Raw genomic sequence first — 26,640 nt, 5'->3', positions numbered from 1 at the left:
GATTAAGGCTCACGCTAATGACCTTATGTTAACTTGATTACCTCTGTAAAGACCACATTCCGGGGTCACATTCCGAGGTACGAGGGGTTAGGATTTCCTACATAAATAGGACGTGGGAGGGGGACACAATTGAGCCCGTAACACGTGGTAACAGTCCACACACGTGCAGTGACTCCCGCACGTCCCCATGTCCCGGGAGACGAGATCCTGGTCAGCGCTGGGCCTGAGGCCCTCACCTGGATTCTGGCTTTGGAGTCCCGAGACCCCAGGGAGCTCCAGGGGAACGGGGTGGTCAGTCTGGGGTGGGTGCAGACTTTTGGGGAGCAGGTGGGGGTAAGGAGCTCAGAGTCAAAGGCCAGAGCCTGGCTGGGAGGCAGTACTGGAGGCATCCTGGAATCTCTCCAGAAAGGGGGCCTGTAGGGAGGTTTCCAAGACCTTGGGCAGAAGCACGTGAAGCAGGATCCTGAGAACCTGGAGACTGAGCCCCCCTGTGTCCCTCAGGTGTTCCTTTGGGAGCAGCAGCGACTGACCGGACGGCTCCCCCGGGTAGGCACTGGGGACTCTATGCTGCTTCCCCTGGCCCAGGGTGGTCACCGACCGCTGTCCAGGACTCAATCGTCCCCAGCTGCACCTGCCTCACTGCCAACCCCAGAGCCTGCCAGCCAGGCCCGTGTCCTGCCCAGCTCAGAGAGCCCCGCCAGGACCCTGCCCTTCACCACAGGTAAGACTTGGATTAGAATGGGGCAGGAGGAAGGGATGGGGCACACAGAGGCTTGGCACGAGTCCATGCCCATGTCATGGAGTCACTCAGGACATTTTTTGAGGCCATAGAGACCCTTTTCTGAGACCACTTTCTTGGCCTTGTTAGATCCACACAGCGTCCATGGAGCAAGGGGATAGGTGGAGGTCCTCATTTTACACACAAGGAGACTCAGGCTCAGGAAATCTAAGGTGACAAGCTTGTGGTCAAATAGCAAGCTGACAGGCCGGGCTGAGAATCGTCAGGATCTCCTGACAACGAGTTCCGGCCTTTCAAAAAATGATATTCATTGTTGTTGCTCTGCTTGTAAAAAGAGCTCAAAAAGCATTTTAGAAATTTTGGAAACTGCAGAAAAGCATAAAAATAGAACAAAAATCACCAGTCAGTATCCTACTACCCAGAGGCAACCACTCTTCAATGCTGCTGTATTCTGTCCACCTTTGTTTCAGCCATACATACACAAACACCCTGTGTACCACATAAAAGTACCAACACGAGTACCCTATATACATTGTACCCTGCTTTATTCAGTTACCATATGAATACTTTGTAATATAATTAACCTTAAGGAATGAAACTTTTATAGTATTTCGTCACAGTATTTTATTTTTATTTAGAGGTTTGTTACTGGCTGGGCAGTTAGATGGTTACTCCTTTTTCCTCATGTGAATTTCCTTGTACATAAATCTTCACTCATCCCTAGACTTGTTTCCCCAGGGTCACTCTTGAGGAGTGGTGTCCCTAGATCCAATGGTGTGAGCATTTTGAAGCTCCCCGATGTCCTGAGACTTGCTGAAAGTGACCCTCTCACGGGCAGTGTACAGGACAGTCTGCTGCTCAGGCTGAGACAGGCACTTTCTCAAACTGCGTCTATCCTGTCACATGGCCCAGTGCCACTGGGGGCTCCCAGCTCCCGGTTTGGGGTTTCTGAGGAATTCTTTCTCGTCTCGCTCGCCCTTAGTCAGCTATTTGGGTCATGACATTCAGTGTAGGATCCTGACATTAGGCCTCCCTGTGTTAGGCTCTGAGTCCATGGTGGATGGATTGGGCCACGTGAGGGTCAGTGTCGGGAGGGCAGTGGCTGCATGGCAGTCGTGTGGGCTGGGCTGTGTGGGGGTGTGTGTGAGGTAGTGAGGATCCCTGGGTCCGTGGCGGGGGGTGTGAGTCTGTGTGTGAAGGGCCAAGGTTCAGGATGAGGGTGTGTGCCAGGCCTGGCTCCGTGTGGATGGGAGGCGGGGGTGGCAGGCCGTGGGAACTTGCTGGGGTCGTGGCCCTGACCCTGCTCCCGGCAGGGCTGGTCTATGACTCGGTCATGCTGAAGCACCAGTGCTCCTGCGGAGACAACAGCAGGCACCCAGAGCATGCGGGCCGCATCCAGAGCATCTGGTCCCGGCTGCAGGAGCGGGGGCTCCGGAGCCAGTGTGAGGTGAGCAGGTGGGGCGGGGGCTGCAGCACTGAGGAGGGAAGAGTAATGGAAGGGAAGAGGGTCGGTGTCCCGGCGACACGGGGGCAGCATGAGGCGAGGGGCAGGCCGGGTGGGGGTAATGGCAGGGAAGCGGGGGAGCAGGGCCTTAGGAGCTCTGTGGGCCCTTCCTCAGTGTCTCCGGGGCCGGAAGGCCTCCCTGGAGGAGCTGCAGTCAGTGCACTCGGAGCGGCATGTGCTTCTCTACGGCACCAACCCTCTCAGCCGCCTCAAACTGGACAATGGGAAGCTGGCAGGTAGGGGCCCAATGGCGTCCAGGGCCCCCGTACGTCTCCTGGCTCACCCAGCCCACCCATCCCATCTCTCTCATCCCAGCTCTGCCTAGCCTGTCCCTCTAGCATCCTGGACTCCCCACGCCTCCCCTAGTCCCTTTGTTGTCTACCTCCACCTTGCCTCGTGCACCCACCCGGCCTTCTTTTCAGGGCCTCCCTGCTCCTGGCCAGGCCAGAGGCTGAGGGGATTCAGCTCACACACTGGGCCTCTCTCCACAGGGCTCCTGGCACAGCGGATGTTTGTGATGCTGTCCTGTGGTGGGGTTGGGGTAAGTGGCCAGGGGCTTTCCCATAATGCCCCTCTGCCGGCTAGAAGCTCCTTGTGGACAGGTGTGTCCTTGGCCCACCAATGTCTGCCGAGTGTGGAGTCCTGTGCCTTGCACTTAGAAGGTGTTTGGTAAATGTTGAGTGAGGCTCAAAGAGCAGGGCCAAGGAGGTCATGTCCCTTCATAAGACCACAGTGGTTGGGACTGGCCATCCATGCCATCCTCCAGGCAGAGTCGGGGCGGCCTGGCCTGGGGCTGTGGGGGTGCCGCCAGTGTCGTTGGTGACCCAGGCACCTCCCACCCACTCTCCAGCTTTCCTCCCTCCCTCCTCACCCTGCTTGGGGGGCTTCTTACCTTGTGGCGATAAGTGCTCTCCTTATCTTAAAAGGTCCCTACAGTGGTGTCCCAGCCAGGTGTGTGGAGGGAACTAGGATGGAGGCCTAGTTCTGGAGGGAAATGGGAACTATAGCCGGGGGGGCTGTTTGGGAGCCAGTCAGCGCCCTATTCACAACTCCCCATTTCTTGCCACTTTCTGATTTTTCCAACTGTTGTTGCTTCTGTTTTCTCCTCCCTCCTCTCCCTCTTTGTCTGTCTCTCTCTCTTTCTTTCTCCAGCCTCTTGAGACTCTCTCTGCCTTCCTCGCCTCTCTTGGTCCGCCTCGCCCTTCCCATCTCCCCATCATGCCCCCCGGCCCCTCCCTAGCCTTGAGGCCCAGGGACTGGGTTTGGGGGGCCTACCAGCCTGGGCTAGGGGCCCTGAGTGGAAGACAGTGGTGCAGACGGCCCCTCGAGCTCCGACCATCCCGCAGGGCCTGAGCAGAGCCAGCTGGGGCTTAAAACCCCCCCCCGGCCCAAACCCCAAGTCCCGCCCAGGTAACGCCATGCCCCCTACTCTGACCGGGGAGGCAGGCGCGATGCTGCCGGCAGAGTGCTGGCAGATACGGGCTGGTGATTTGGACTGAGCTGGGAAGGAGACATCGTGCTGGGACTGGGGGATACAGGAGGCCTTGCCTTTGGGCGGTGGGGCACTGGGGAGGCAGCACTGTCTGCCCACCTCCCTGCCCCTGGGGTTCTGGCCATGGGGTGGGCACCACCCACGGGCCCTGGCTCCTGTGGGAAGCCTTGGATGATGCGGGCCCTGACTCTGGCCCCCACAGGTGGATACTGACACCATCTGGAATGAGCTGCACTCCTCCAATGCAGCCCGCTGGGCCGCCGGCAGTGTCACCGACCTGGCCTTCAAAGTGGCTTCCCGTGAGCTCAAGGTAGGAGATCATGGGTTGAAGGCGGGCAAGCCACGAAGGAGGCAGCAGGATGGGACAGCAGGGAAGGCCAGATCCACAACCCCAGACATCTCATTCCTCTAGGGTAGCACCACAGGGTTTTGGAAGGGAAGTCGAGAGCTCTGGAGACCAAACTGAGATTTGAAGCCTAGGCTCATGTTACTTGGTGGGTAGGCAAGCCACTGTGACCTTGGACCTTTGGTCTCTGAGAGACGCAGGGTCATGATCATCCAGGTGACTTCACACAGACCCGCTGTGTGCTGTAGGCAAGTTGCCGTGTCTCTGGACATCCGTGCGCTGGCAGATTGGTTCTCTGCAGTTTAACAGTCCGGGTTGGTGCTCTGGGCTGGGCACCTCAGGGGCTTGTCCTGAGGTTTAGGAGCTCAGCTCAAGACTGTCACAGTGTCCTCAGTGTCATAGCCCCTTAGTGGGGTTTTGCAGGTAAGGGCACAACCCTGGGTTTAAAATCCTGGCTCCACTATTTACAGCCGGGCAGCTTTGCACCAGTTGCTTAACTCGCCTAAGCTTCAGATTTCTCCTCATCTGTAAACTAGAGATAATAATAATGTTTATCTTATGGAGTTATTTTGAGGATTAGATAACATTTGCCTCAGAGAGATGTTGTGAGGATGAAATCCAGTGTTTATAAAGGGCTTACACAGGGCCAGGCACCTAGTTTTGGCCCAAGAAACAGTAGCTGTTGTTACTACAAAGTGCTCACAGCCGGGACACACCAGGGTGGGGGTTCTGTGTTCACGTCCAGCCTCAAAGCAGTGGATGCTGCCTGGGGCCTGAGTCCTGGGGCACTTCAGATGCATCCTGGCCGCCGTGAGCTGTTGCCCCATGGCTCCTTCTCTGGGTAGGAGCCTGGGGCTGGGGGCAGGTTCTTGGAGATGTGGGTCAGAGGGCTGGCTGTTTGGTTGATAAGCATTCTTTCTGTTTCCAGAATGGTTTTGCTGTGGTTCGGCCCCCAGGACACCATGCGGACCATTCCACAGCCATGTAAGGCCTGGGGGAGGCCTGGGTAGGGTGAGATGGGAGACATTCCCTTCTTCCCCGGAGCCGTTTGCGGCGAGGCCGGGCCCGGATCCCGGGGGACAGGAGGCTGGAGAGGTGGAGACACAGAAGGGAATGGGCTGGCAGCACCTCTCTCTCCTCGTCCCAGGGGCTTCTGCTTCTTCAACTCAGTGGCCATCGCCTGCCGGCAGCTGCAACAACAGGGCAAGGCCAGCAGGATCCTCATTGTGGACTGGGTAGGTCCCAGTGCCTAGACCCTTCAGACCCGAGAGCCTTGTGGAAAGAGCCCTGAGCCTGGCATCCGAAGATGTGGCGTCATGTTCTAGTTCTGCATTGGCTCCTGGGCCTCAGTTTCCCTCTGTGTAAAATGCGGGTGAAGGTAACCCCCACATCACAGGAGCTTTTGGGAGGCCCAGAAGACATGGCGTATGGGAAGGCCTTCGGCCATAATAAACTCCCACAATAGGAGGAGCCATCTGAGGGCTGCCTTTGGCCTCTGTTGGCTTCTTTCTGCAGATCTCATGTCCGCATTTCCCCTACAGGTAGTGACAATAATAGCAGAACACATCAACATACCAGTAATTGCGTCTGATGTATTTAATCTTGACTATACCCTGGTTCACAGATGAGGAAAGTGAGCACAGAGAGGTTAAGTAACTTGCACACAGCCGCTCACCTAGTACGTCCTGAGACTGGGATTTGGAGCCAGGGGGTGAGCTGTAGCGGACACACATCTTAACTACTAAGCTACGCCACTGTGCACTGACCTCTGAGAATGAGACATTCCGGTGCAGAAGCTGTGGACGGGGGAGGAGCTTTCCACACCTGCACCATGCACGGTCCTGAGTTACCAAGTGCAGGGCCAGAGCTCTTCCTGGGCTGGACGGTGCTGGGCTTCCTGTAACTGAGCTTGGTCTCTGTCACCTGCATCAGTCCATGACCTTGGGCAAGACACAGTAGCGAGGGATCCTGACGTGCAATCCTGGACTCTCCCTTCTCCTGCCACTGGCCCACCCTCGCACACTCGCACTAGCGGGTATGCCGGTGGCATGCCTCCGCCCCTTCGGGTCTCACAGCCACCTCCATGTAGCATACACGGAGAGACTGAGGTTCCTCGGGGGCCCGTGGATACTGGGAGCCACTCAACAGTTTAGCTCTGGGAACCCCGGTTTCCTCACCCCCAGGCTAGGGTTTTGTTCCTCAGAACCCTTCTGACCTGTGCCAGTTCCCATCTCCCTGCTTTCAGACTTCCCCTAATCCACTGCCCATCTCCCCGCGCAGGATGTTCACCATGGCAACGGCACCCAGCAAACCTTCTACCAGGACCCTAGTGTGCTCTACATCTCCCTGCATCGCCATGACGACGGCAACTTCTTCCCGGGCAGTGGAGCTGTGGATGAGGTAACCGCATGTCGGGTCTACCCCTTCCAGCCCCATTGACTCTCCCTCAGGGCTCTGCCTCTGTCACAACTAGCTGTGTGATCCTGGGCAGATTGTTTAGCCTCCCTGGTCCTGTTTCTCCATCTGGAAGTGGAGAAGGTGGACAAGCTGATCTTGCAGCACGAATATCCTGGGATTCCCCTCCTGGGACTCTGCTCCCCTCCTGGGACTCTGCTCTCCTCATGTCTCTCTTGCGTCCTGTTTTCCAGGTGGGAGCTGGCAGCGGTGAGGGCTTCAATGTCAACGTGGCCTGGGCCGGAGGTCTAGATCCCCCAATGGGGGATCCTGAGTACCTGGCTGCCTTCAGGTGAGAGCTCTGGGTGCCCGGCAGCCCACCCTCTCCAACAGCACCAGGTTGGAGGTGATCAGTTGACTTGTCAGTCTGTCCTCATCCAATTACTAGACATTATATACCAGCCCCAGAACCTAGACAAACAAAAGGAAAGGCACTGTTACACTGGCCTCTAGTAGCCTCTACTCCCGATAGGAAGACAGGAAACAGAATGAAAAAGTCAAAGAATGCTTTCTAAAATCACACATTATCATGCGCCAATGTTGAAATGAATGTTGAGAGACGGACAGGGTAGAGTGAGCAGAGTTGCTACCTTCAGTCAAAGAAACCTGCCTGGAGGAAGTGGGCTTTTTGCAGGAGATGAGAAACTTAAGTTGTGGAGGAAGAAGGAAAGCAGATGGTGTCCATATTGGGGGAGTTGCTTAAGAAAAGCCACTCTAGAATAGCAGCTTTAGGCTCCATTCAGAAGCCCTTATTTATTTGACTCGTGGTCCCTGTACTCCATTTGAGAAAAGGAACCCTGGAAGTAGGTCTCCAAATACATTTCTGGAGATATTCTCCATGAGAGCTACCTGTAGGAGCCCTGGACTGGCATTCCTGGTGTCTGTGCCCAGAGCCCGGGGCCTGGAAAGACACCAAAATGGACCCCAGAGGTGGGTCAGGGATGGAGGGAGGCAGCCGTAGGGGCGGTAGGGGCCGAAGAGGAGAGAATGGATCTGGGTGGTCCAGGACTTCAGAGTCTAGTCATCCTGGTCAACTCTTAGGTGGCGAGTGGCAAGGTGTGTCAACTCAGTCTAAAGAGGGTAGCAGCTGAATACAGGGCATTTCCAGTCCCGGAGGCTCCGCGATCTGCCCCTGCCCTGTGGCCCTGCCCCCTGTCCTCTACAGACACACACACACACTCATTCTTCTTTCATTCCCTCTGGTGACCATCCTTGGCTGCTTCCTGCCTTATACCAGTTAAGAACACTGGGTGGCTGAGTCCTTAGGCTGTGCCAGGGACATGGGTGGCCAGCCAAGGTCGCAGAAGTCAGAGGGCTTCGCTAATCCCGCTGGGAGAGTAGGTGTCTCAGAGTCCTAAGAGCAGGGGGCCCCACAGTACAGTTGGTGGGAGAGGGCTGGCACCAGTCAGGGGCCCTCGGCCTCTGTCCCCACAGCACTGCACAGCGTGGTGAGCCCCTCTTCTCCTCACCCCCTCACAGGATAGTCGTGATGCCCATCGCCCGAGAGTTCTCTCCGGACCTGGTCCTGGTGTCAGCTGGGTTTGATGCTGCCGAAGGTCACCCTGCCCCACTGGGTGGCTACCATGTTTCTGCCAGATGTAAGGAGGGCCCAGCGCCAGTGGGGAGGGGCACAGGGAACGAGGGCGAGGCTGGGAGGGGACGACTGCCCAGGTCAAGAGCAAGGTGGCAATGGCCGGCCCAGGACCATGCGTGTGAGGACTGGGGTATGGCAGCTGGCCTCAGAATTCCCTGGGCTTTCCCAGCCTGGCACAGCCCAGGACCCCGTCCCATGACCAAGTCCATTCACTAAGGCACACCCTGGGGACGTATGTCCGATAGACAGGAAGCTCAGCCACAGGACTGCCCTTACCCCAGTTGTGTCATTCCCAGGCTGCGCTGGCAGCTTCTCCTGAGGGAAGATGGAGAGGAATAGTGTTCTCAGAACAGAGGGCTACCAGGCCTGGAGGACACAAAGAGAAGATGGTGTGGCACAGTGAAAAAGACACTGGCTGGAGTCAGTCCTAGCCTTGCCACTTACTAGCTGTGGGCCCTTGTAAAAGTCCCTTAACCTCTCTGAGCCTTGGGGGAGGCATAATAATAGGTTTTACATGGGGATCCATATGAAGGCACTTGGGAAAGTAGAGTTATGCCTCTGCGTCATTATTTATAAGGGGAAAAGCAAGCAGGGAAATAAGAGGTAGAGAGGGTCCACTGTTCCTCCACCCCCACTCTCACCCATTCTTCCCCTCCCAACCATCTAGGTTTTGGGTACATGACGCAGCAGCTGATGAGCTTGGCGGGAGGTGCAGTGGTGCTGGCCTTGGAGGGTGGCCATGACCTCACAGCCATCTGTGACGCCTCTGAGGCCTGTGTGGCTGCTCTTCTGGGCAACAAGGTAAGCTGCCCGCCTCCCATCCGTGCCTCTCCGGGGCAAGGAGCCCAGCTCTCCCAGGACTGCCCCAAACAGCAGGCAGATGGGGTGCCTCACAGATAAGGGGAGGTGGCCAGGCTTGGCATGAGGAGGATGGAGTGGATGCCTCTTCCCCGGGTCAGGTCTAGAGCCAGCACCTCCTGCCCTAGGCAGAGCCAGGAGCACATGCCTGTTTGTGCCCAGAAAGCCAGGGTCCTTGGAGTGGGAGAGAGCTGGGCTGGGGGTATCAGAGACTGGTGGCTGATGCACTCTTTTCGTCTATAGGTCGACCCCCTTTCAGAAGAAGGCTGGAAGCAGAAACCCAACCTCAACGCCGTCCGCTCTCTGGAAGCAGTGATCCGGGTGCACAGTGAGTGTGGAGAGAGGACACCCGCTGACCCCAGACTTGGGAGAACCTGAGGGGTCTGCTGTTCCCAGTGACCAGGTCCCCAGGGCTTCTGCCACCAGCCAGGCCAGGGACCCTGGGGCCGGGCAGGACTAGGCTTCCTATAGGTTACCCTAGCCAGAATGCGGGCATAGCCCTCCCAGGGAGGATACCCTTGGAGCCCTCCAAGTGGACCCAGCAGGGACCAGACAGTGGCCTCCTCAAGGCAGGACGGGCCTCCCATCTCCAGCAACAGCCCGAGGCCAGGCCAGGCCAACAAGACTTAGGACACGTTTGCCAAAAGTGCTGCTTCCCACCTAGACCCTCAGTCCTGGCTGCAGGGGGTCTCGAGCTCCGCTTGCTTTGGGGGCTGTGTCTTAGAATAATCCACATTTGGAAAGCACTTAAAATGTTCAACATCAGCTCAGCATCTATGGAGCATTTTACGTAAAGACCCATGATCTATGCTAGGGAAACAGAAATGAGTAAGAGAGATTTCCTCACATCTGGGGCTCAGTGAGGAAGCGTATGTGATGTGAAGACGCTGCTGGTACTTTGTGCGGAGCCTGCACGCCGGGTGTGTTCCCTGGACTTCTCACAGCAGTACACAGGGGGTCGTGTCCATGGTCTAGGGGGGGCAGTGGGCGCCCAGGGCGGGTGACTGGCTTGCCGATAGCCAGACAGAGCGACCATGGTGATGGTCGGCTCTCCTGGTGCTGTGTCCTTCCGCCTCCCACCTGCTTCTGTCCTGTGTGCTGGGCTGAGCATTGCTGGGGGCTGATGTGAGTGGCACCCTGTGCTCCAGGCGGCCAGGGCTTGGGATCTGTGCGGTCACTCTGATGCACACGCCGTCTGTGGAAAAATGGGCCCTACCGGTGCTCTTAGGAACCCCACACCTATGGGGATGGGTCAGAGGTGGCCTTTCAGCCACAGGGGTGGCAGGAATGGCATCTACTAGGCCACCTCATAGCTATGCTGAATCTGCTCTGCAAACCCTGTCGTGGTTGCGGGGGCCAAGCAGGGGAAGGCATTGTGTTGAAGGTAGAAGCAGGTGAGAGAGCCGACCCCACACAGGCAAGGACACACCTGATACTCTGGGACCCTCGGTCGAAGATGTGCCATCTCAATATCAGTCTAGGATGCGTGGCATGGCAGGGGAGGGGCTTGTTTTCCTCAATGCTTTCTGACTCGGCTTCTTGTCTCAGGTAAATACTGGGGCTGCATGCAGCGCCTGGCCTCCTCTCCAGTATCCTGGGTGCCCAGGGTGCCAGGGGCCGACACAGAAGAAGTGGAGGCAGTGACTGCACTGGCATCCCTCTCCGTGGGCATCCTGGCTGAGGAGAGGTAATGCCAGACCCCTGACCGGCAGCCTGTCCACCCCTCGGGCCCTCCCAACTTGAGGATCCCAGATCCTGGCACAGCCATCCCAGCTGTGCCAGGGAAGCTGGGCTGAGGCCCTTCTTGCAGCCCCTGGCCCCCCCAGCAACCCCACGCTTGTCCTCCCCCAGGCCCTCTGAGAAGCTGGTGGAAGAGGAAGAACCTATGAATCTCTAAGGCTCTGGAAGGGGTCTGCCTGTCCACGCTGCCCTTTGGACCTGGTTCTCTTCTCACCTCTGGCAACAGTACCTGTTCCCAGGATCTTCAGAGATCCTCTGGGCAGGTACTTGGGGCCAGAGAATAGCCCCTTGACAGTCGACCCAAGGAGCCTGAGAAGGCCCCTGGGTCGAGGCTAGGGACCAAAGAGGACCCTAAGGGGACCGGCTGGGCAGCCGGCCAGACCCCAGTAGGGCTCTCCTTAGTCTGCCCCTGTGGGGTCCAGGCCCCTGCGGGGCCCCCATTCCTCAGGACTGCACAGAGGAGTACTGGCCGGTTGGGCCCACCCATAACCACTATTCTTGGCTCTGTAGACCCTGGACTTTGCACTCAGCCCCACGCTCCACACAGAAATGTGAACTTGGCTTCAGCCAGGGTGGCCCTTCCTATGCTCTGAGGGCTGGAGTGGGGGTAACGGGATGGATAAGGGGAGCCAAGGCGTCCTATAACCCTGAGTGCAGGGAGTCCTTCCTCTTGCCTGCTTCCTCAGATGACTCTGGAAGCTACCCCCTCCCCCCACTGGGCAGTGAAACACAGCTTTCTCAAGAGCAGTCATCAGCCGGCCTCCCGTCTGGGCCCTGCTCCTGCCAGAGGCCACCCTACCTTGCCCATCTCAGTGCCCTGGAGGAGCAGACAGGTGCTCTTGGAGTTCTGTGCTTCCTGATCCCACGGTGCCAAACCATCCTCTCCCCTCAGAAGCACAGTGTGACCCCAGGGATCCCTCAGTCACTGCCCCCCTCCAGGAGCCTTCTCTTTCTGGGATCTTTCCACCCCAGCTCTGACTCCTGCCCCACATAGGACTAGCTTGACTGACGGGAAAGGGGGTGGGAGTGTGGGTGCAAGACATGGGGGAAAGGGGGCTGCTCTGGCTAAGTCAAGATTTCTGGGGTCCAGGCCTGGGGCCAAGAAGGAAAATATTTGAGAGAGAGAGAGAGAGAGAGAGAGAGAGAGAGTGTGTGTGTGTGTGTGTGTGTGTGTGAGAGAGAGAGAGAGAGAGGGAGAGAGAGAGCACGTGCATACACACGTGCATGCACGTGTGTCTTCCCTAAAACCACCATACCCTGTGTATGTATGCATGTTTTTGTAAAAAAGAAAAAAATGGAAAAAAATCCGAACAATAAATGTTTTATTTGCTTTAAAAGGTACATGTGAAAGGGCCTGGGGCCGAGGGGTGTGCTGTGGACACGCAGCTGCACAGCACAGTGCGTCTGGTTAGATGTGGAGAAGGGACTGGGCGGGGCTGAGGGGCAGCCCCCCTCCAGCGCCTTGCCCTTCGCGGGCAGCTGCTCTGGAGGGAGAATCCATTCTGAACACACCCTAGCTGCCCCCACCTGCTCCACCGCGGGTAAGAAAGAGGCGGCAGCTTTGGGCTCAGTCCACAGAGGGCCCATTATGGCAGGCGGGAGCGGGGAGGGATACACAGACACTCCGACCTGGCTCACTAAGGCATCCCCAAAGAGTCGTAAAGACCTACCTGAGTTTGAGTCCCAGCTGGGAGCTCAGGTAAGTCCCGGAGCCTCTGTTTATCAGTGAAAGGCTCCAGAAATAGACACTATTTATGGTTCCTGCTCTAATGCACCATGACTTAAGCATATACTGAGCGTAGGAGAGAGAACAGAATGGGTGAGGTAACAGGCCCAGACAAGCTCACCCAGTACAAGCAGGAGGACAGTGCCAGGGCTGCCAACGCCTGTCTTTATGGTTCTGAGTGGGCCAGGCTTCTCCAGCCAGCAGGAGTAACAGGCTCGTTACCTCAGACCTGGCCCAAGCCTTCACAGCCCGAGCGAATGAAGGGAAGCGGGTCTGTCCCCTTCCCATCTGTCCTGGCCTTTTGGGTGACAGACACTAAATCCCATTGGGGTGGCTGAGGCTGTGTCCATGGGCACCCTCGCCCTGGCCACAGGTGTGCCGAAAGCTGGAGGAGGAGAGCCAAGCTAGTGAGTTCCCCCATGCCAAGGGGATGGGAGGGAGAGGCCCTCCAGCCCCTGAGGTTCCAACCCCCGCCCCTGCCCGCCAGGGCACAGTGTGAGCTAAAGAAATGGCTGAATGAGACAACTGGAGACCCAGCACCACCCGCCTTCTCACCCCCTGCTCCCACCGTCACTCCCCAAGAAACCACCAGAGGCTGTCTGATACAAATGGCCGCTGTATTTCTGCTAAAGTGACAGTGACACAGATAAGGCGAAGAGCTGAGGAGCTGGACACAGGTGGGAAAAGGGTAGACTGTGCAAAATGGCAAACTAACAAAAAGATACACGTACCAGTAGCCCCTTCCCTCCCGAGTCAGGTGAGCCCTTGGGCCAGTGTATGTGTGGAGAGCAGATTTCGTCTTTCAGAAGAGAGATTAAAACAGACAAGCTTTAGGGGAAGGGCAGTGAGAAGGGGCCGGAGTGTTGGGGGTGGGGCATCTCATGGCCAGGGGGTGTTCTGGGTGATCTGGGTGTGATGGGCAGGTGTGAGGAGGGGGAGGGGAAATGCAGGGCTGGAGGTGTGTGGGCAAGGTCTGGGGTCCCTCCAAAGCCCTTCTGGGGGCAGGAGCACCTTCCCGCAAGACCCTTAGTCTGGCCTCATTTGTTGAGTCCTCTGCAGTGTGTGGTACAAGTAAGATGGAGGATTTCAAGTGGTGAAGAAGATAACTGGCTCTTGCACACTCATGGGAGACCAGCTGTGGGTGGAAAAGGGACCCCGAACTCTGCTCAAGTCCCCAAACCCTTTGGAGGAACGAGGATGAGGTGCTGGGGTTGGTGTTGAGAGGTCTCTACTAGGGACCCCTTACTTGACCTGACCTCGCTAGGTTCCCACCTGGGCCTGAGGGAGCATTCTTGGGGTGGCAGGGATCAAACCCCCTGCCCCCTGCCCCCAGGCGTAGGTCAAGGCCTCACCGCCCCTTGACTATCACCCGGGCCCTGCTTACAAAGATTCCTCACTGAGTGCTAAGAAAATAGACGCATTAGAAAAGCTGCTCTCCGGCCAGACCAATGAGGAGCAACACGGCAGGACCCCTTTCCACAGCACCTAGGTCTCCCCAAAGGAGAGGGGCAGCTTCCCAGGAGACAAGGTCCTCCTGCTGTGTATTTTCTGCCACAGTTCTGGGGTCCCCGGGGGTGGGGCAGGCCCACCTGATCTCTCAGAAGCTGAGTCCAGGTCCTGAGGACCCCCGGTGCAGAGACCTCACTCCCTGGGTCAGAAATCGCTGAGGATGCTGATGTCAGCAAAGTCAGCCCGGTAGCGGTGGGCATAGAGGCTGAGCAGGAAGGCCCATTTGAAGGCAATGAAGCTCCAGACGCAGGACAGGTAGTAGCTGCTGGGGTCTGTGAGGCCTGCAGGGGAGAGGAACCCGACTGTGACTCTAGAAGGCTTTGCCCTCCTCCCCAGCCCATGTGCCACAAGCCTGGGGCCACCCCTCCCCACAACCTCCGATAGAGGCTGAGCCAGTCCTACAGAGACTGAGTGTGACACTTCAGCGTTTGCAGGCAGGAGGCAGTGGGGATGAGGGAAGGTCAGGGCTGGCCAATCACGGGTCTGTATTACCTACTCGGCTTTTGTGACTTTTACCCTACGCCACTTGCACGGGGCTTTAGCATCGGACTCCCAAGGGGCAGGGACAAAGGCCTTTGGCTCCTTGCTGGTTGCAGCCACCAGGGGGCGCTCCGATCCCACTACATGGTATGGCAATTAATTAACCACACTGGGTGCGGACTTGCAGTGTGCACCGGGTTCCACACCTCCCTTGCATTTCATTGAACCCTCCAACCCCACGGGTGGGTACTCATTCTCCCACCTTTAACACTGAGAAAACCCAGGCACGGGAAGTAAACTGCCCAGTTCCTTGGATGTAAACTGGAACCAGGTCCGGGATCACAGGTCTACTCCTGAGCCCAGCACCGTCCTCCCCTCCCACACCGGCCCTCCCCTCCCGCACCGGCCCTCACTCTGGTGTCTGGTGATGGCTAGCACGAGGAAGGTGCAGAAGGTGGCGATGGAGACAGCTGAGAAGAGAACGCCCACGAAGAAGAAGCCACGCAGCCCCTTGAGCCAGGTCCTCCAGTAATCTTGCATATACATCACGTGTGTCACCAGGACCCACAGAGCCAGCACACCTGCAGGACAGAGGGGTCAGCTGGACTGACGCTGCAGTTCCCCTCTCCTTACCCAGCCTCCAGCCACTGAACCCAGGGATCCCCAGGGCCTTTGAGGTCCGATTGGCCAGACCTACTTGCATAATAATATTAAGGTAATGTTGGCCTGTTTACTCTCATTCCCCCATGAGTGGAGTTTTCTGGAGGCTGCAGGGCCTGATATCACCAGGACCTGAATGCAAAAGCAGATAAGAGAATCTCGCTGCCTTCTATTAGCAACACCTTCATTAAAGAGATTGGCAAAAATATAAAGCCCCGTCATTCTTCTCCCTAATTTTTTTGTTTTGAAAAACATGACTTTCTCTCACACACAAAAATTGTTACTTATGTTTACGTAATCTTGTTTTTAATATTACTTTAAAATACGCTCGGTTTTAACTTCTAATATGGTACATATTGACAGATATAACCCACATAAACAAAATTTCCTTGGGGTTTCATGACTTTTCGAGAGTGTAAAGGATCCTGAAACGAAAGTTTGAGGACTGCTGCAGTCCAGCCTGCTTTCCAGGGACTTCCCACTACCTCCTCTGAGGGCCACCCATGTGGGAAACAGGCCTCCCACCCTGACGCTCCTCCACCTGGCCTGCAGGGGCCACAGCCTCAAAGTTTCTAGACTTTCTTCTTACCCGTGGCCAGACTCCATGTCACTCCCTCCAATTTGCAACCTTTCCTGAGCCCGCCTTCTGGGCCTGGCTGGGCACTTCCCCTACAATGCCAGCTGCCACTCAGCAAATACAATAAGTACCCTCCGTGCCAGGCTGTGCCTGCCTCGCAGCCCAAAGAGTAGAACAAATATCAATTCCATTGGCAAGGGTCTGGAGCGGGGCCACTGGGTTCCCGCAAGGGAGGATTGAGGAAAGAGGCAGAGCCAGCTGCAGGCTTGGCTGTGTGGGCTACACAGGCTGGGGATCCAGGAGACCTGTGCACACGTGCACAGGGAGGAGGGACACCTGGCTGGGGAAAGTGGTTATCTGTGGCAAGAAAGCGCAAAAGGGAAGTTCATAGGGAGGTGGGGGTGGCAGAGTGCTTTGACTGAATCTATGATATTTTATTTCTTAGTCTGGTAAGTGTAAGGGAGTTTGTTAAATCATCTATTGTTTTTCACATGCCCAAAATGTTTCATCACTTTTTTTTTTTTTAAAGTTAGGGAAAACGAAAGGCAGAGGGGAGCAACATCACAGAGCCATGCTCCAGTTACCAGCTCAGAAGCTGTCACAATTCAGGCGGCCTGGCAAGGGACAGAAACCACGAGACGGCAAGCCAGGAAGCCTCGGGCCTGGCACTGCTGTGCCACACGTGACCTCTCAGAGCCTTGGTTGTTTTACACCTAAAAATGGGTGAGCCCCAACACCCCGCCATCCTGGAAACTTGGCAACTCCAGGGTTCTACCCTAGTGAGGGCACAGCCCCACCTACCCCTGCAGCTCCCCCTCCCCCCAGTTCACCCACACTCTCCCTGCTCTGCCCCTGCCCACCCCCAATCTTCCTCAGGGGTCGGAGACCTGGAAAGGTCCCTCCACCCCTGAGATTAGGGTGAGCCAGTACAAGCATTTCTCCATCCCGGCCTAGGCAGGAAATGGGAGTAGGCCAGAGGTGGACCAAATAGCAATCCCACAGCTTCAACTTACATCGTACATGTTTTGGATTGTGTGCCAGCGCCCTTCGCAGAGTCCTTTCCAATCTTCTCATGTGCATCCTAAGTGTTCATTTGGGGAGCTGTTTGATTTCTTAAAGGGCTCTAGGAAGGGGGCTAATTAATTGTCTCTGAACACATTTGAGAAAGTCAGATGGGCACCTTCTGGGAGAGCCCTACCTGCCCTCTGCCTCCTCAATATGCCATGAAGGGGCTGGAGTAGATGAGCCCTAGATCCTTTACCACTCAAAGATTCTGGAAGCGAGCTCGGGAGAGAAATAAGGAGGTCAAGCAATTCCTCTGTGACTCAGCAGTTTCTGGGTTAGGAAATGGTGAAATAGGGGCGTGTGGAAATGCCATCTCTTAGTCCATTGGCCATGCTCCAGCAGTGCCCCCAAAACACCCACCTCCAGATATACCCATGTACCAAAAAGACCCGAGCAGGAGGAAAGGAAGATGGCCATCCTGGGTGTTCCAGGTCCCACTTCTTTGTTAACAAGCAGGCACAACCATCCCCACCTCTCACTGCCCCTTGCACACACACCTCACCTCTAGATAAACACAAGCCAATTGGACACAGGCCCATTCTCACCCACCCTGGTTCCTACCACTTTCCGTGGAAGAAGGATCTACCCCACCAACTCCACTCAAGGTGGTCAGTGAAGGAGCAGGAGCCCCTACTCATCCCCTTCCCACACCTCAGGCAGGAGGCAATTATCCCTCAGCCATGCCCCCTTCCTTAGGACACTGGGCTCCAAGAAGCCTGATGTGCAGAATTGAGGACAGAATGGACAGGTCTCCAGGCCCACCGGCTGCATGGCCATGGCAGACACCACTCCTCACCTCACCCTCAAGGAGCAGGGCTCCTGCCTCACTGGGGGCTCACAGGTGACAGGTCAAGGGCAAGGAAGGCACACGGCTAGCCATGAAAGTATCCCCAAGTGGCTGGGTTGAAGGTGAGGAGACAGGAGGAATGCAGCGGAGCTCAAAGGGACGTGGAGACAAGTGGAACACTGGGCCTGGGCCCTGCTATGTTCTCGTACCCCTGCCCTAGGGGAAAGCAGGGCCCAGGGTCCCGGGCTCCTCTGGCTCACAGCTCCCATGGGAAGAACACAGCTGTCTAGATTCCTGGGGCAACTTTCCTATTCTTTTTCTCTTTCCTTGTCTGTTAGACGTAGAGCAGCAGTCTGTGTTTCCCCAGGGGTCCCACGGAAACACTATTTCTTCTGCAATTGCCTTTCCTCCAAGCCTCTTCTTCCCAGATAACACCAGGAGGGGAGAGAGTGGATCTCCACCCATGAATGTTTTTCCCGCTGGACCCAGAGGCTCCAAGCTGACCCTGCCCCAGAAACCAGCACCCCCACTGGCCCCTGCCTGGTACACAGGCAGAAGAAGCATGCTGGGGCTACCCTTGGGTGACTTGGCAGTTTTTAGGCTGAAAAATGCCAAGTCAGAAGTGGGGTGCTCACGAGTCAGTAAATTTGCTGATGCTTCACCCCCAAAAGAGGAAGAAGGCTGACTGGCTACGGACTCTCCCAGAACCCACTGAGGGTGGAGAGGGCCCGTGTGTAGCCATGGCCTGGCAAGCCCTCCCCTGCCTACCACCACTACCACCACCACCACCGTCACCAGGCAGCTTTGGCTTGTCCATGGCCACCTCCTGGTTGTCAAAGGCCAGACTATCCTAGTGCCTCTCCCTGCAGGCAACGCCACAGCTGGCCTGCCTCAGAGGGAAGCTTGCGGGGAGGGAGACAGGGCAGAGTAGGGTCAGAGGGAAACCCCAGGACTCCCTGGAGTATAAGCCACAGGGCCTATTCCACGTCTCTCCAACAGGCAGCTGTGAGATGAATGAGAGAGGACACAAAACTACAATATTTCAGACCTGAAGAGGGGTCTCCGAGATCATCTCCCTCAGTGGCCTCTCCTCCCACTCCTTACAGACGAGGGAACTGAGGCCCAGGAGACACTGAGGGGCCCAAGGTCACATACAGCTAACTAGGGCTCACTCCACCAGGCCAGACTCTAATACACCCAGCTCTGGTCCCAGGGCTGGCCCTCCCTCCCCACCCCCTACCAGCCCCTCATCTCAGGTCTGATAAGTACAACCAGAGGGCCTGGCCTGAAGATACCACCTTCCCGAGGGGAAAGCAGCAGGGCTGACAAGAAACAGGAAAAAACTGCAAGGAGAAGAGAACCAGGAGAAATGGCAGATGGCTGGGGAAGGAGCCAGGGGTCTGTAGATGACTGAGCAAAGGTGGCCTGGCTACCCTCAGGAAGGACAGGAACCCACAGGTGGTGGGGCATCCAGGGAGACATACGTGAGAGCAGCCCAGCTAGGGTGCCCACTGCCCTTCCTTGGTGACCCCCAGTGCTCTGCTTGGCATTGCTTAGGCTGTGGCTATGTATGCCCCTCTTATAAGGCAGTACCCCGACCTCTCATTCCTTCTCTATCCAGGAATGGTACTCAGTAAACTTGGGAGCAATGAGTCACTCCAGTTATTTTTCATTAGTCCATTTAGGATTCTTTGGGCAGAGGATTTTAGAAATGGAATAAGATCATCATATGTAAAATCATTATCCTTAGATGTATTTTTTCCCCCAAATTCTTTTCCCACACACATTATTTTATGTAGCTGTGTAACCCTGGGCAAACTTTACTCTAAGCCTCAGTTTAAGGCTTATCTGTAACATGGGCACAGTAATAATGCCTATTTCATAGAACTAATGTAAAGATTAAATGAGATGATGGAAGCAGATTGCTTAGCACAGTGCCTGGCACATACAAAGCATTTAAAAAAAGTTAGCAAGTAAAAATATTTGTTCCGTCTTCACATCAGTTCTACAACACAGAGAGGTTAATGGCATGCCCAAAGGGTGCACAGCTAGTACAGAGCATTGGTGAGTACAGGGCCTCCACCAGGGCACTCACGTTCTCACTCTAGTACTCGCCTCCCCTTCCCTCCTTGAGGCACAGAAAAGGCGGCCAGTGGGATTCAGCAGATCTTGGTGGAGGAGCCACAGCACAGTGGTGGCAAAGAGACACCAACGTAGCGGAGAGAAAATGTCCCGTTTCCATCAGATCCCTAGGCGGTCCTCCAGGTCTCCGCGAAGGACTCTGATGTGGTGGGGTCCACACTGGAAGAAGGCACGTGGGCTTCCCCAGGAAACCCCAGCCATCCTTTCCACTTACGCCCTCTCTGCCCTCACCCATCCCCCAGAACAGGTGTGTGTGTTTGGCGGTCTTCACACCTAAATGTGTAATAGCGTGGGAAGGTGGCAAGCGAAGCGGGCGCGCAGGGAGGACGCTGTTATTGGCAGGAGGGCAGAGGGGCCTCGAGCTAACCCGGGCAGCGGCGGCGGCGCGGCCGACTTGGGCAAACAGCCCCAGCCGGACGTCGGCACCCGGGATCGCGCCAAGGCTCGGCTGGCATCAGGTCCCGGTGGCACCCGAAGAATGCCCAGGCCGCGCCGGGCCTGCGCTGCCAATGGATGTTTTTGGGTAAACACCCCACCCGCTCCCCGGGGAAGCGCCGCCCTCGAGGAGCCTCCGGAGCAGCTGACAGCGCCTCCCCACGCCCGCATGCCCGCAGCCGGGCCCCAGCGCCCCGGGCGCCTAGGGGTACCTGCGAGTCCCCCCATAGCCGCAGTTGCCGGCTGGCTGTAGACCACTGTCCAGACGAGGAAGATGGAGAAGCCGGCCACGGCGCTGAGGCCGGAGTAGGCGGCGCGGATGCCGAGCTGCATGCGAGACGGAGCCATGGGCTGCGAACGCTGGGCCGGAGGAGCGCCGCCGCGAGTCACAGGTGCAGGGTCCGAAGCTGGAGCTGGAGCCGAAGCCGGGAGCTGTTGGCCGCGCGGCGCCCCGCCCCGGCCCGCCCCCCGCGCCGCCGGCACAGCGCCCTCCCCGGCCGGAGGCCGCTGGCTCCCAGGGCCGCAGACCGCGCGTCTGCAGTTTGGCACCGTGAGGTCCTTGGGCCCTCTGACCGTCAAGGGGATACCTGTTAAAAAGGCAAGTCCCAGGCTCATCCTCAGACCTACCATAGCAGGATATTTGGGCCTTGGCGGGGCCGACAATACATGTTTATAGAAACCATCGGTGGTGACTGCTTTTAAAATTTAATCTCTGAATAGGAAGCACATTCTCGTTTAAAATTTTAGATCGAAATTTCTCGTTAAAAATATAAAAATGAGGAAATATGAAAGTACACAGTGAATATGATTCCTTCCACCTTGTGCCCTATCAGCCAGGTTCCTTTCCCAGACTTTCTTTATACACATCTCAGAAGATGCTTCACACTGAAGTTTGAGAACCCCTGCCATCAGCACCTTCTAACCTCAAATACCTGACCCTCATTGATAGCTCCCTTTTCCTTTCATTTCCACAAGCCTCATCCCCCCCACCCCAAATCCCTACCAAACGGCTCCTCCACCCTCAGAATAAGACAATTCTAGAGACTGGAATCTGTAGCAGGAGTATATTGAGCTCCCACTAGGTAGGCCCAGCTTCCTGCTGGGAGCTAGGAGAGAAAAATCAGACACAAAGCAGAGCCCTCAAGTTCTTAGAATCTAGTTGGGGAGGCCCATCACATACCTGCACAGAATATGTTGCCAGCATCTCTTGTACTCATTTCCTTTTGCTGCTATAACAAATCACCATGAATTTAATAGCTTAAAACAACACATGCTTGTGTTCTTTCAGTTTTGTAGGTTAGGAGTCCGAAAATGGATCTCACTGGGCTAAAACGAAAGGGATAGCAGGGCTGACCTCCTCCTGGAGGCTCAATGGGAAATTCAGTTTCCTTGCCTTTTCCACTTTCTAGAGCCTCCCACATCCGTTGGCTCATGATCCAATTCCTTCATTTTCAAAGCTAACAATCACATTACTCTCTGACCTCTGCTTCTGTTGTCACATCTCTTCTCTCCCTGACTCCGCTGCCTCCCGTTTTCCCCTTACAGTGACCATGGTGACGAAGAACCTGGGTAATCCAAAATAATTTCCCGATCTCAAGATGCTTAACTTAGTCACATCAGCAAAATCTCTTTTGCCATGTAAAGTAACATATTCACAAATGGTGGTGATTAGGACATGGACCTCTTGGGGAGCCATTATTCTGCCTACCACACCCTCCGGAATGTAAACTCCATGAGCAGGAACTGTACTACTTTCATTTACACCAATACCTAGACAAGTGCCTGGCACATAATAGCCCCTTAGTAAACATTTGTTGAAAAAAATGAATGTGATTTTGAATCTCTTCCAGAGTTGCATGTAGATGGCTTTTAAGCTTTTATTACTGTGCATTTAAAAGATCCATTTAAAAAATATCTACAAGGTAATAAATGATAAAAAAATAGAAATGTATTTTTTCATGAACATTTTGATACACACTTCATCAAGTTTATTGATTAACCAATGGTTATAATAGTATTTGATTCAAAGAGAGGGAAGCATTCCTTATTGATATACTATATGGGCTCTTTTATTCCATTCTTTAAAAATTATCAAGGTTGGGGCTGTCAAAATTATATTTTTCTCGTGGAAAAAACTTTCAACCCCCCAAGTCATAATGTTGAACAGAATTAGAGTATTTTCTTTAGAATTACTTGAAAAGACAACTGCAAGCTTATTAAAGAATGCTTATATTTTCTTTTGTCTCTGTGGAATCAGTATATTGCTGGCAGCTATTGTATTAAAATACAATATGTTTTCACTATCAAAATTAAAAGAAAAAATGAATGTGAGTGAATGAAGGTAAGCACTAAATAATGATCAAGCACAAGAAATCTAGGCAGCGCATGATTAACTAATTGCTGGATGAGTGATGGAAACCATTGTAAACCATATTTGTCTCATTTCAGAATAGTCTAGGAGCTTCTTAAAAAAGAAAAAGACCCCAGACTCCATTCCTAACCCATTAATTTAGAATCTTGGGATTATATTTTTTAATGAGAAGTGATTTTTTTTTAATTGGGGAATATTGGGGAAGAGCGTATCTTTCCAGGACCCATCAGCTTCACATCAAGTCATTGTTTTGAAATCTAGTTGTGGGGGGGTGGGGCGCAGCTCAGCTCCAAGTCAAATCGTTGTTTTCAATCTAGTTGCGGAGGGCGCAGCCCACTGGCCCATGTGGGAACCAAACCAGCGACCTTGGTGTTATGAACACCACGCTCTGACCACTGTACCAACTGGCCTCCCATGAGAAGTGATTTTAATGTGGTGAACTCAGCGACCCAGCCCTCCTCTGGGAGCCGCTGATGGAGAGAGTAAGAGCTGGACATTCAGAGGAGGAAGTGAGGCCCATGGTCCAGAGTGTATTGCCCTGGATGGCTTCTCAGAGCTGGTTGGCTGGGATAACACTCCAGGCAGTGGGAACAGCATGTATGTAGCCCAGAGGGAAGAAATAACATGGCAGGTCAGGAAACTGTAAGTAGTTTGTGGTCTGTAGGTGGAGTGATGGATTTGGAGGTTAGAAATATTCTGAACATAAAGGGCCTTGCCTGCTCTGCTAAAAAGGCTGTTCCCTTACCTATAGAGCCAGGCGAGGGAAGGAATTAGAAATGTGGCCAGGGTACTAGTGTAAGGCTGGAGTGCTTATGAAAACACTAGAAAGCAGGGAGATCATTGGGACAAGTCCTTTATCTCTCTATGCCTTAGTTATCCCATTTGTAAAGTGAGAACAGCAGTGATATCTACTTTAAGTGTTGTGGTGAGGACTTGGTGCTCAGAAGAGTGCCTAGCACATAGTAGGTGCTCAATAAATGTCCGCAAGACATCTCTTGCCATGGCAGCAGAGCAGCTGCCATGGCGAGAGATGATGAGGAGGAGTCTGAAAGGTGGTTCAGGCGGAGGCAGTGAGAATGAAAATGAGGAATTTGATTCAAGAGATATTTAAACTATTTGAACCTTAAAGGTCGGGTAGGAATTAATTAACTGGGCAGACAGAAAGGAGGAGAGCAAAAATATTATGAGTGGACATATTAGGAGTATTGGAGAGTAGGGAGCAAACTTGTTACCCTGGAGCATGAGATTGTGCAAGAAAGTAATGAGGAAATAATTATGCAGCTTGGGCTCCAGTTGTACAAGAAAGTTAAGAGCAGGCTGAAACTTTTTCTTAATTGTGGAAGCAATATGGAGCCATTGAAGGTATTTTACATTCAGACAGGCTCACCACTTACTCTGTGACCCTGGACAGTTCCCCTAATTCAATAGAACTTTCTGCCATGAGGAAAATTTTCTGTATCTGTGCTACTAGTCACATGTGTCTATGGAGTATCTGGTATGTGGCTAGCTGAATTTTTTATTGTTTTTTATTTTAATTTAAATAATCACACGTAGCTGGTGGCTACCGCACAGGAAACTCTCAGAACCCCTGTTGCTCCATCTATGTAATGAGGACGATGTTACCTCATAGGCTGGTTATAATGGTTAAGGTATATTGAGATTCGATAGTTAAAGCATTCAACACAGTAATCCAACAAAGTTTTGTTGCTGTTGTTGAAATGATTGCTATTGTTATTATTGAACAGGAGTTGCACGACCTAAGCCATGTCTTGGGAAAACTGGTTAGACTGTGATATCCAGGTTTTATTTGATAGGAAAAAAAAAATTGTAGAAGAGAAACCATATACAAGGCTATTTAGGTGACAAGGGGTGGGTTCCTTAAGATCTTACCTGGAGAAAGGCCAGGAGAATGGGAAAGAACGGAATGATTATGGAGCTACAAAGCACACGGCTGTGCACCATACATCCATTTCTTCCCATATCATCTTCCTCGCCAAGGTACTTCCAAAAAGCACACTTTCATCCCAACCCAAGACAGACACCACGGCCCATCCCCTGTCAGTGCCCACCACTGTCACCCCCAAGACAGACAGCAGCCACACTCCCTGCCTGCAGCAGAAACTGCTAATGCTCACCATTAGCTGCTCTTCTGGCACATGACCTACTAAATTTGAACTTTAAACACTTCCCAGCTCCTTGCAGTTCAATTGATGTCATGGGATGCAGTTCTGAGCCACGGAATCAAAGCAAAAGCAATGTGTGCCATTTCCGGGCTGGACCCATAAAAATCTCCCATGCATCCTCTATTCCTTCTTCCCATTCTGTGATGATCTTAGAGGACACATGTTGAAGAGAGAAGCATCAAATGATGGAAAGAGCCTGGGCCCCTTGAATGAATGAATGGAGCAGAACCATCCCCTCCTTCACCAGGCCCTCTTTGGACTGGAACATGTGAGAAATACGCTTTTGTTGGGCTAAGCCTCGGAGACTTCAGGGTTGTTTATTACAGCTAACCTTACTGCCTGAATAAACCATCCCTCATTCCATTTCAGGTCGTGTAAATATATCTTAGGACTATATGGATAACCTGTCTGAACTATCAATCCCTCTGACGTCACTTATGAATTGGGCCCCACCAACAGTAAGACAGACCCTCACTCCCACCCACAGAGATCTTGCTTCCTAAGACATTTCTTCCTCGATTCCCCAAAGGAGGCACATTCTAGACATATATCTCCTCCCATAATGCTACGTCAAGGTTACCCCCACCGGGCTATATTTCAGTGATTGAATTTATTGGACTTGTCAGGGCTTCCTCCTCTCTACTCCTCAATCCCCACACAGCAGGGGCGTGTCCTTGTTTACCACGGCTCCAGCCCTAACCCTCGGCATTATTACTGAGTCCTCCCTTTCCTTCTCCCCCTGCATCCAATTCATTAGCAAGTACCGTTGGGTCGCCCTGTCCTTTCTTTCCATCTCTCTACCACCACCCTAGTCCAGCCACCATCATCACCTTCATTGCCCCCCTGCAACAGTCTCCTAACTGGTCCTCTTCTGTTCATTCTTTCCTCTCCAATTCATTCTGCACCCAGCAGCTGTCATGATCTTTAACAATGACAAGCAGAACATGGTACTGCCCTGCTTCAGCTCCTCCAGGAGCTTCTCGTAGCTCTTAGGGTGAACTGATCAGGGCCTCGCCAACTCCAACAAGTCTCAGCCCGGCGCATTTCACTTCCCAAATTGGCCCTCTTTCTGTTTCTCGAAGGTGTCAAGTTTGTTCCTGCCTCAGGGTCTTTGTACCTTGTGCCTGGAAAGCTCTTCTCTGAGTGCCCAGAAGACTGACCCCTTCTCCACTCTAGTCTCAGCTCAAATGTTACCTCCTCAGAGAGGAAATTCTGTTTTCCTCATCTAAAGTACAAGCCCTCATCTGTTTTATTTCCCATAGCACTTATACTATGTGAAATTGTCTTATGTATTTGTTTATCCTTTCCATCTACACCCTTTCCACCTCACCGGAATATAACCTCCAGGAGGGCAGGGGCTTTATCTGTTAGGGACCAACATCTCAGTTTGTCCAGGGCTGTCCTGGTTTTACCACTAAAAGTCCCACGTCCCAGGAAACCCCTCAGTCTAGGGCAAACCGTGATGGTTAGTCACCCTATTTCCTGCTTTGATCACTTCTGCGTTCCCAGGACCTAGTCTAATACTAGGTGCATAGCTAGGAACTCAATAAATATTTGTACAATGAATAAAGAAAACAACCGACTAGCTGTCCATAAAGAATTCTTTGATCTTGGCTCTAGGGGGCAGCCTTCCCCAACCTTGTGCCATGAGATCCAGCTTTGCAAAGTTGGGCCAGAATCTCCTGTGCGTGAATTTAGGTGGTGAGTTCCACCTGATTCTCCCCAGACCTTACGTGGTCCCCTTGCCCACCCCTAGCCCGTGTGGAGCTCAAGGTTGAGGACCCTGGGTAAGACAGCCCGAGGCTGTGCCTGACACAGAGGTGGATCCCCTGTCCCCAACCCACCTGCCCTCCCCCGCCCCTGCAGCTGCGTCTTCCTCCTGAGGTCAGGCTTGCAGACCACAGAGAAGAAAGGACTGTTCTAGAGAGGAGGAGCGATCACTGCAGGGAGAAGTTGGCTGGCCCTTCACGAGCATCCC

The 26,640-nt window shown here is 54.0% G+C and overlaps 2 protein-coding genes across 7 annotated transcripts in view; one reads left to right on the top strand and one right to left on the bottom strand.

Moving 5' to 3' along the window:
• Positions 1 to 11,882, top strand: part of HDAC7 (histone deacetylase 7) — a 35,550-nt gene extending 23,668 nt beyond the window's left edge. For all 5 annotated transcript variants that reach the window (XM_033116608.1, XM_033116607.1, XM_033116605.1 and 2 more), the window contains 14 exons: positions 502 to 721; positions 2,053 to 2,186; positions 2,359 to 2,479; positions 2,735 to 2,784; positions 3,938 to 4,045; positions 5,010 to 5,065; positions 5,229 to 5,316; positions 6,362 to 6,481; positions 6,730 to 6,827; positions 8,015 to 8,133; positions 8,797 to 8,930; positions 9,231 to 9,315; positions 10,536 to 10,674; positions 10,839 to 11,882. In XM_033116608.1, coding sequence (XP_032972499.1) covers positions 502 to 721; positions 2,053 to 2,186; positions 2,359 to 2,479; positions 2,735 to 2,784; positions 3,938 to 4,045; positions 5,010 to 5,065; positions 5,229 to 5,316; positions 6,362 to 6,481; positions 6,730 to 6,827; positions 8,015 to 8,133; positions 8,797 to 8,930; positions 9,231 to 9,315; positions 10,536 to 10,674; positions 10,839 to 10,884 — 1,518 coding nt within the window. In that variant the 3' untranslated portion in view covers positions 10,885 to 11,882. The remainder of the gene's footprint in view (positions 1 to 501; positions 722 to 2,052; positions 2,187 to 2,358; positions 2,480 to 2,734; positions 2,785 to 3,937; positions 4,046 to 5,009; positions 5,066 to 5,228; positions 5,317 to 6,361; positions 6,482 to 6,729; positions 6,828 to 8,014; positions 8,134 to 8,796; positions 8,931 to 9,230; positions 9,316 to 10,535; positions 10,675 to 10,838) is intronic.
• A 1,167-nt stretch (positions 11,883 to 13,049) lies between these two features.
• SLC48A1 (solute carrier family 48 member 1) lies at positions 13,050 to 20,575 on the bottom strand. Of its 2 annotated transcripts, none has more exons than XM_033116610.1 (3): positions 20,321 to 20,575; positions 14,856 to 15,023; positions 13,050 to 14,243 (listed from the first exon to the last, which is right to left on the bottom strand). In XM_033116610.1, the coding sequence occupies exons 1-3, from the start codon at positions 20,454 to 20,456 to the stop codon at positions 14,107 to 14,109; spliced, it is 441 nt and encodes a 146-aa protein (XP_032972501.1). In that variant the 5' UTR covers positions 20,457 to 20,575; the 3' UTR covers positions 13,050 to 14,106. The 2 variants fall into 2 exon arrangements, with proteins under 2 accessions (XP_032972501.1, XP_032972502.1); XM_033116611.1 differs by lacking the exon at positions 20,321 to 20,575 and adding an exon at positions 16,693 to 17,339.
• Positions 20,576 to 26,640: the final 6,065 nt, after the last annotated feature.

This window comes from Rhinolophus ferrumequinum, chromosome 10 (assembly GCF_004115265.2).
Source record: "Rhinolophus ferrumequinum isolate MPI-CBG mRhiFer1 chromosome 10, mRhiFer1_v1.p, whole genome shotgun sequence".
NCBI classification, from domain to species: Eukaryota; Metazoa; Chordata; class Mammalia; order Chiroptera; family Rhinolophidae; genus Rhinolophus; species Rhinolophus ferrumequinum.
This window is presented reverse-complemented; position numbering and strand designations above follow the sequence as displayed.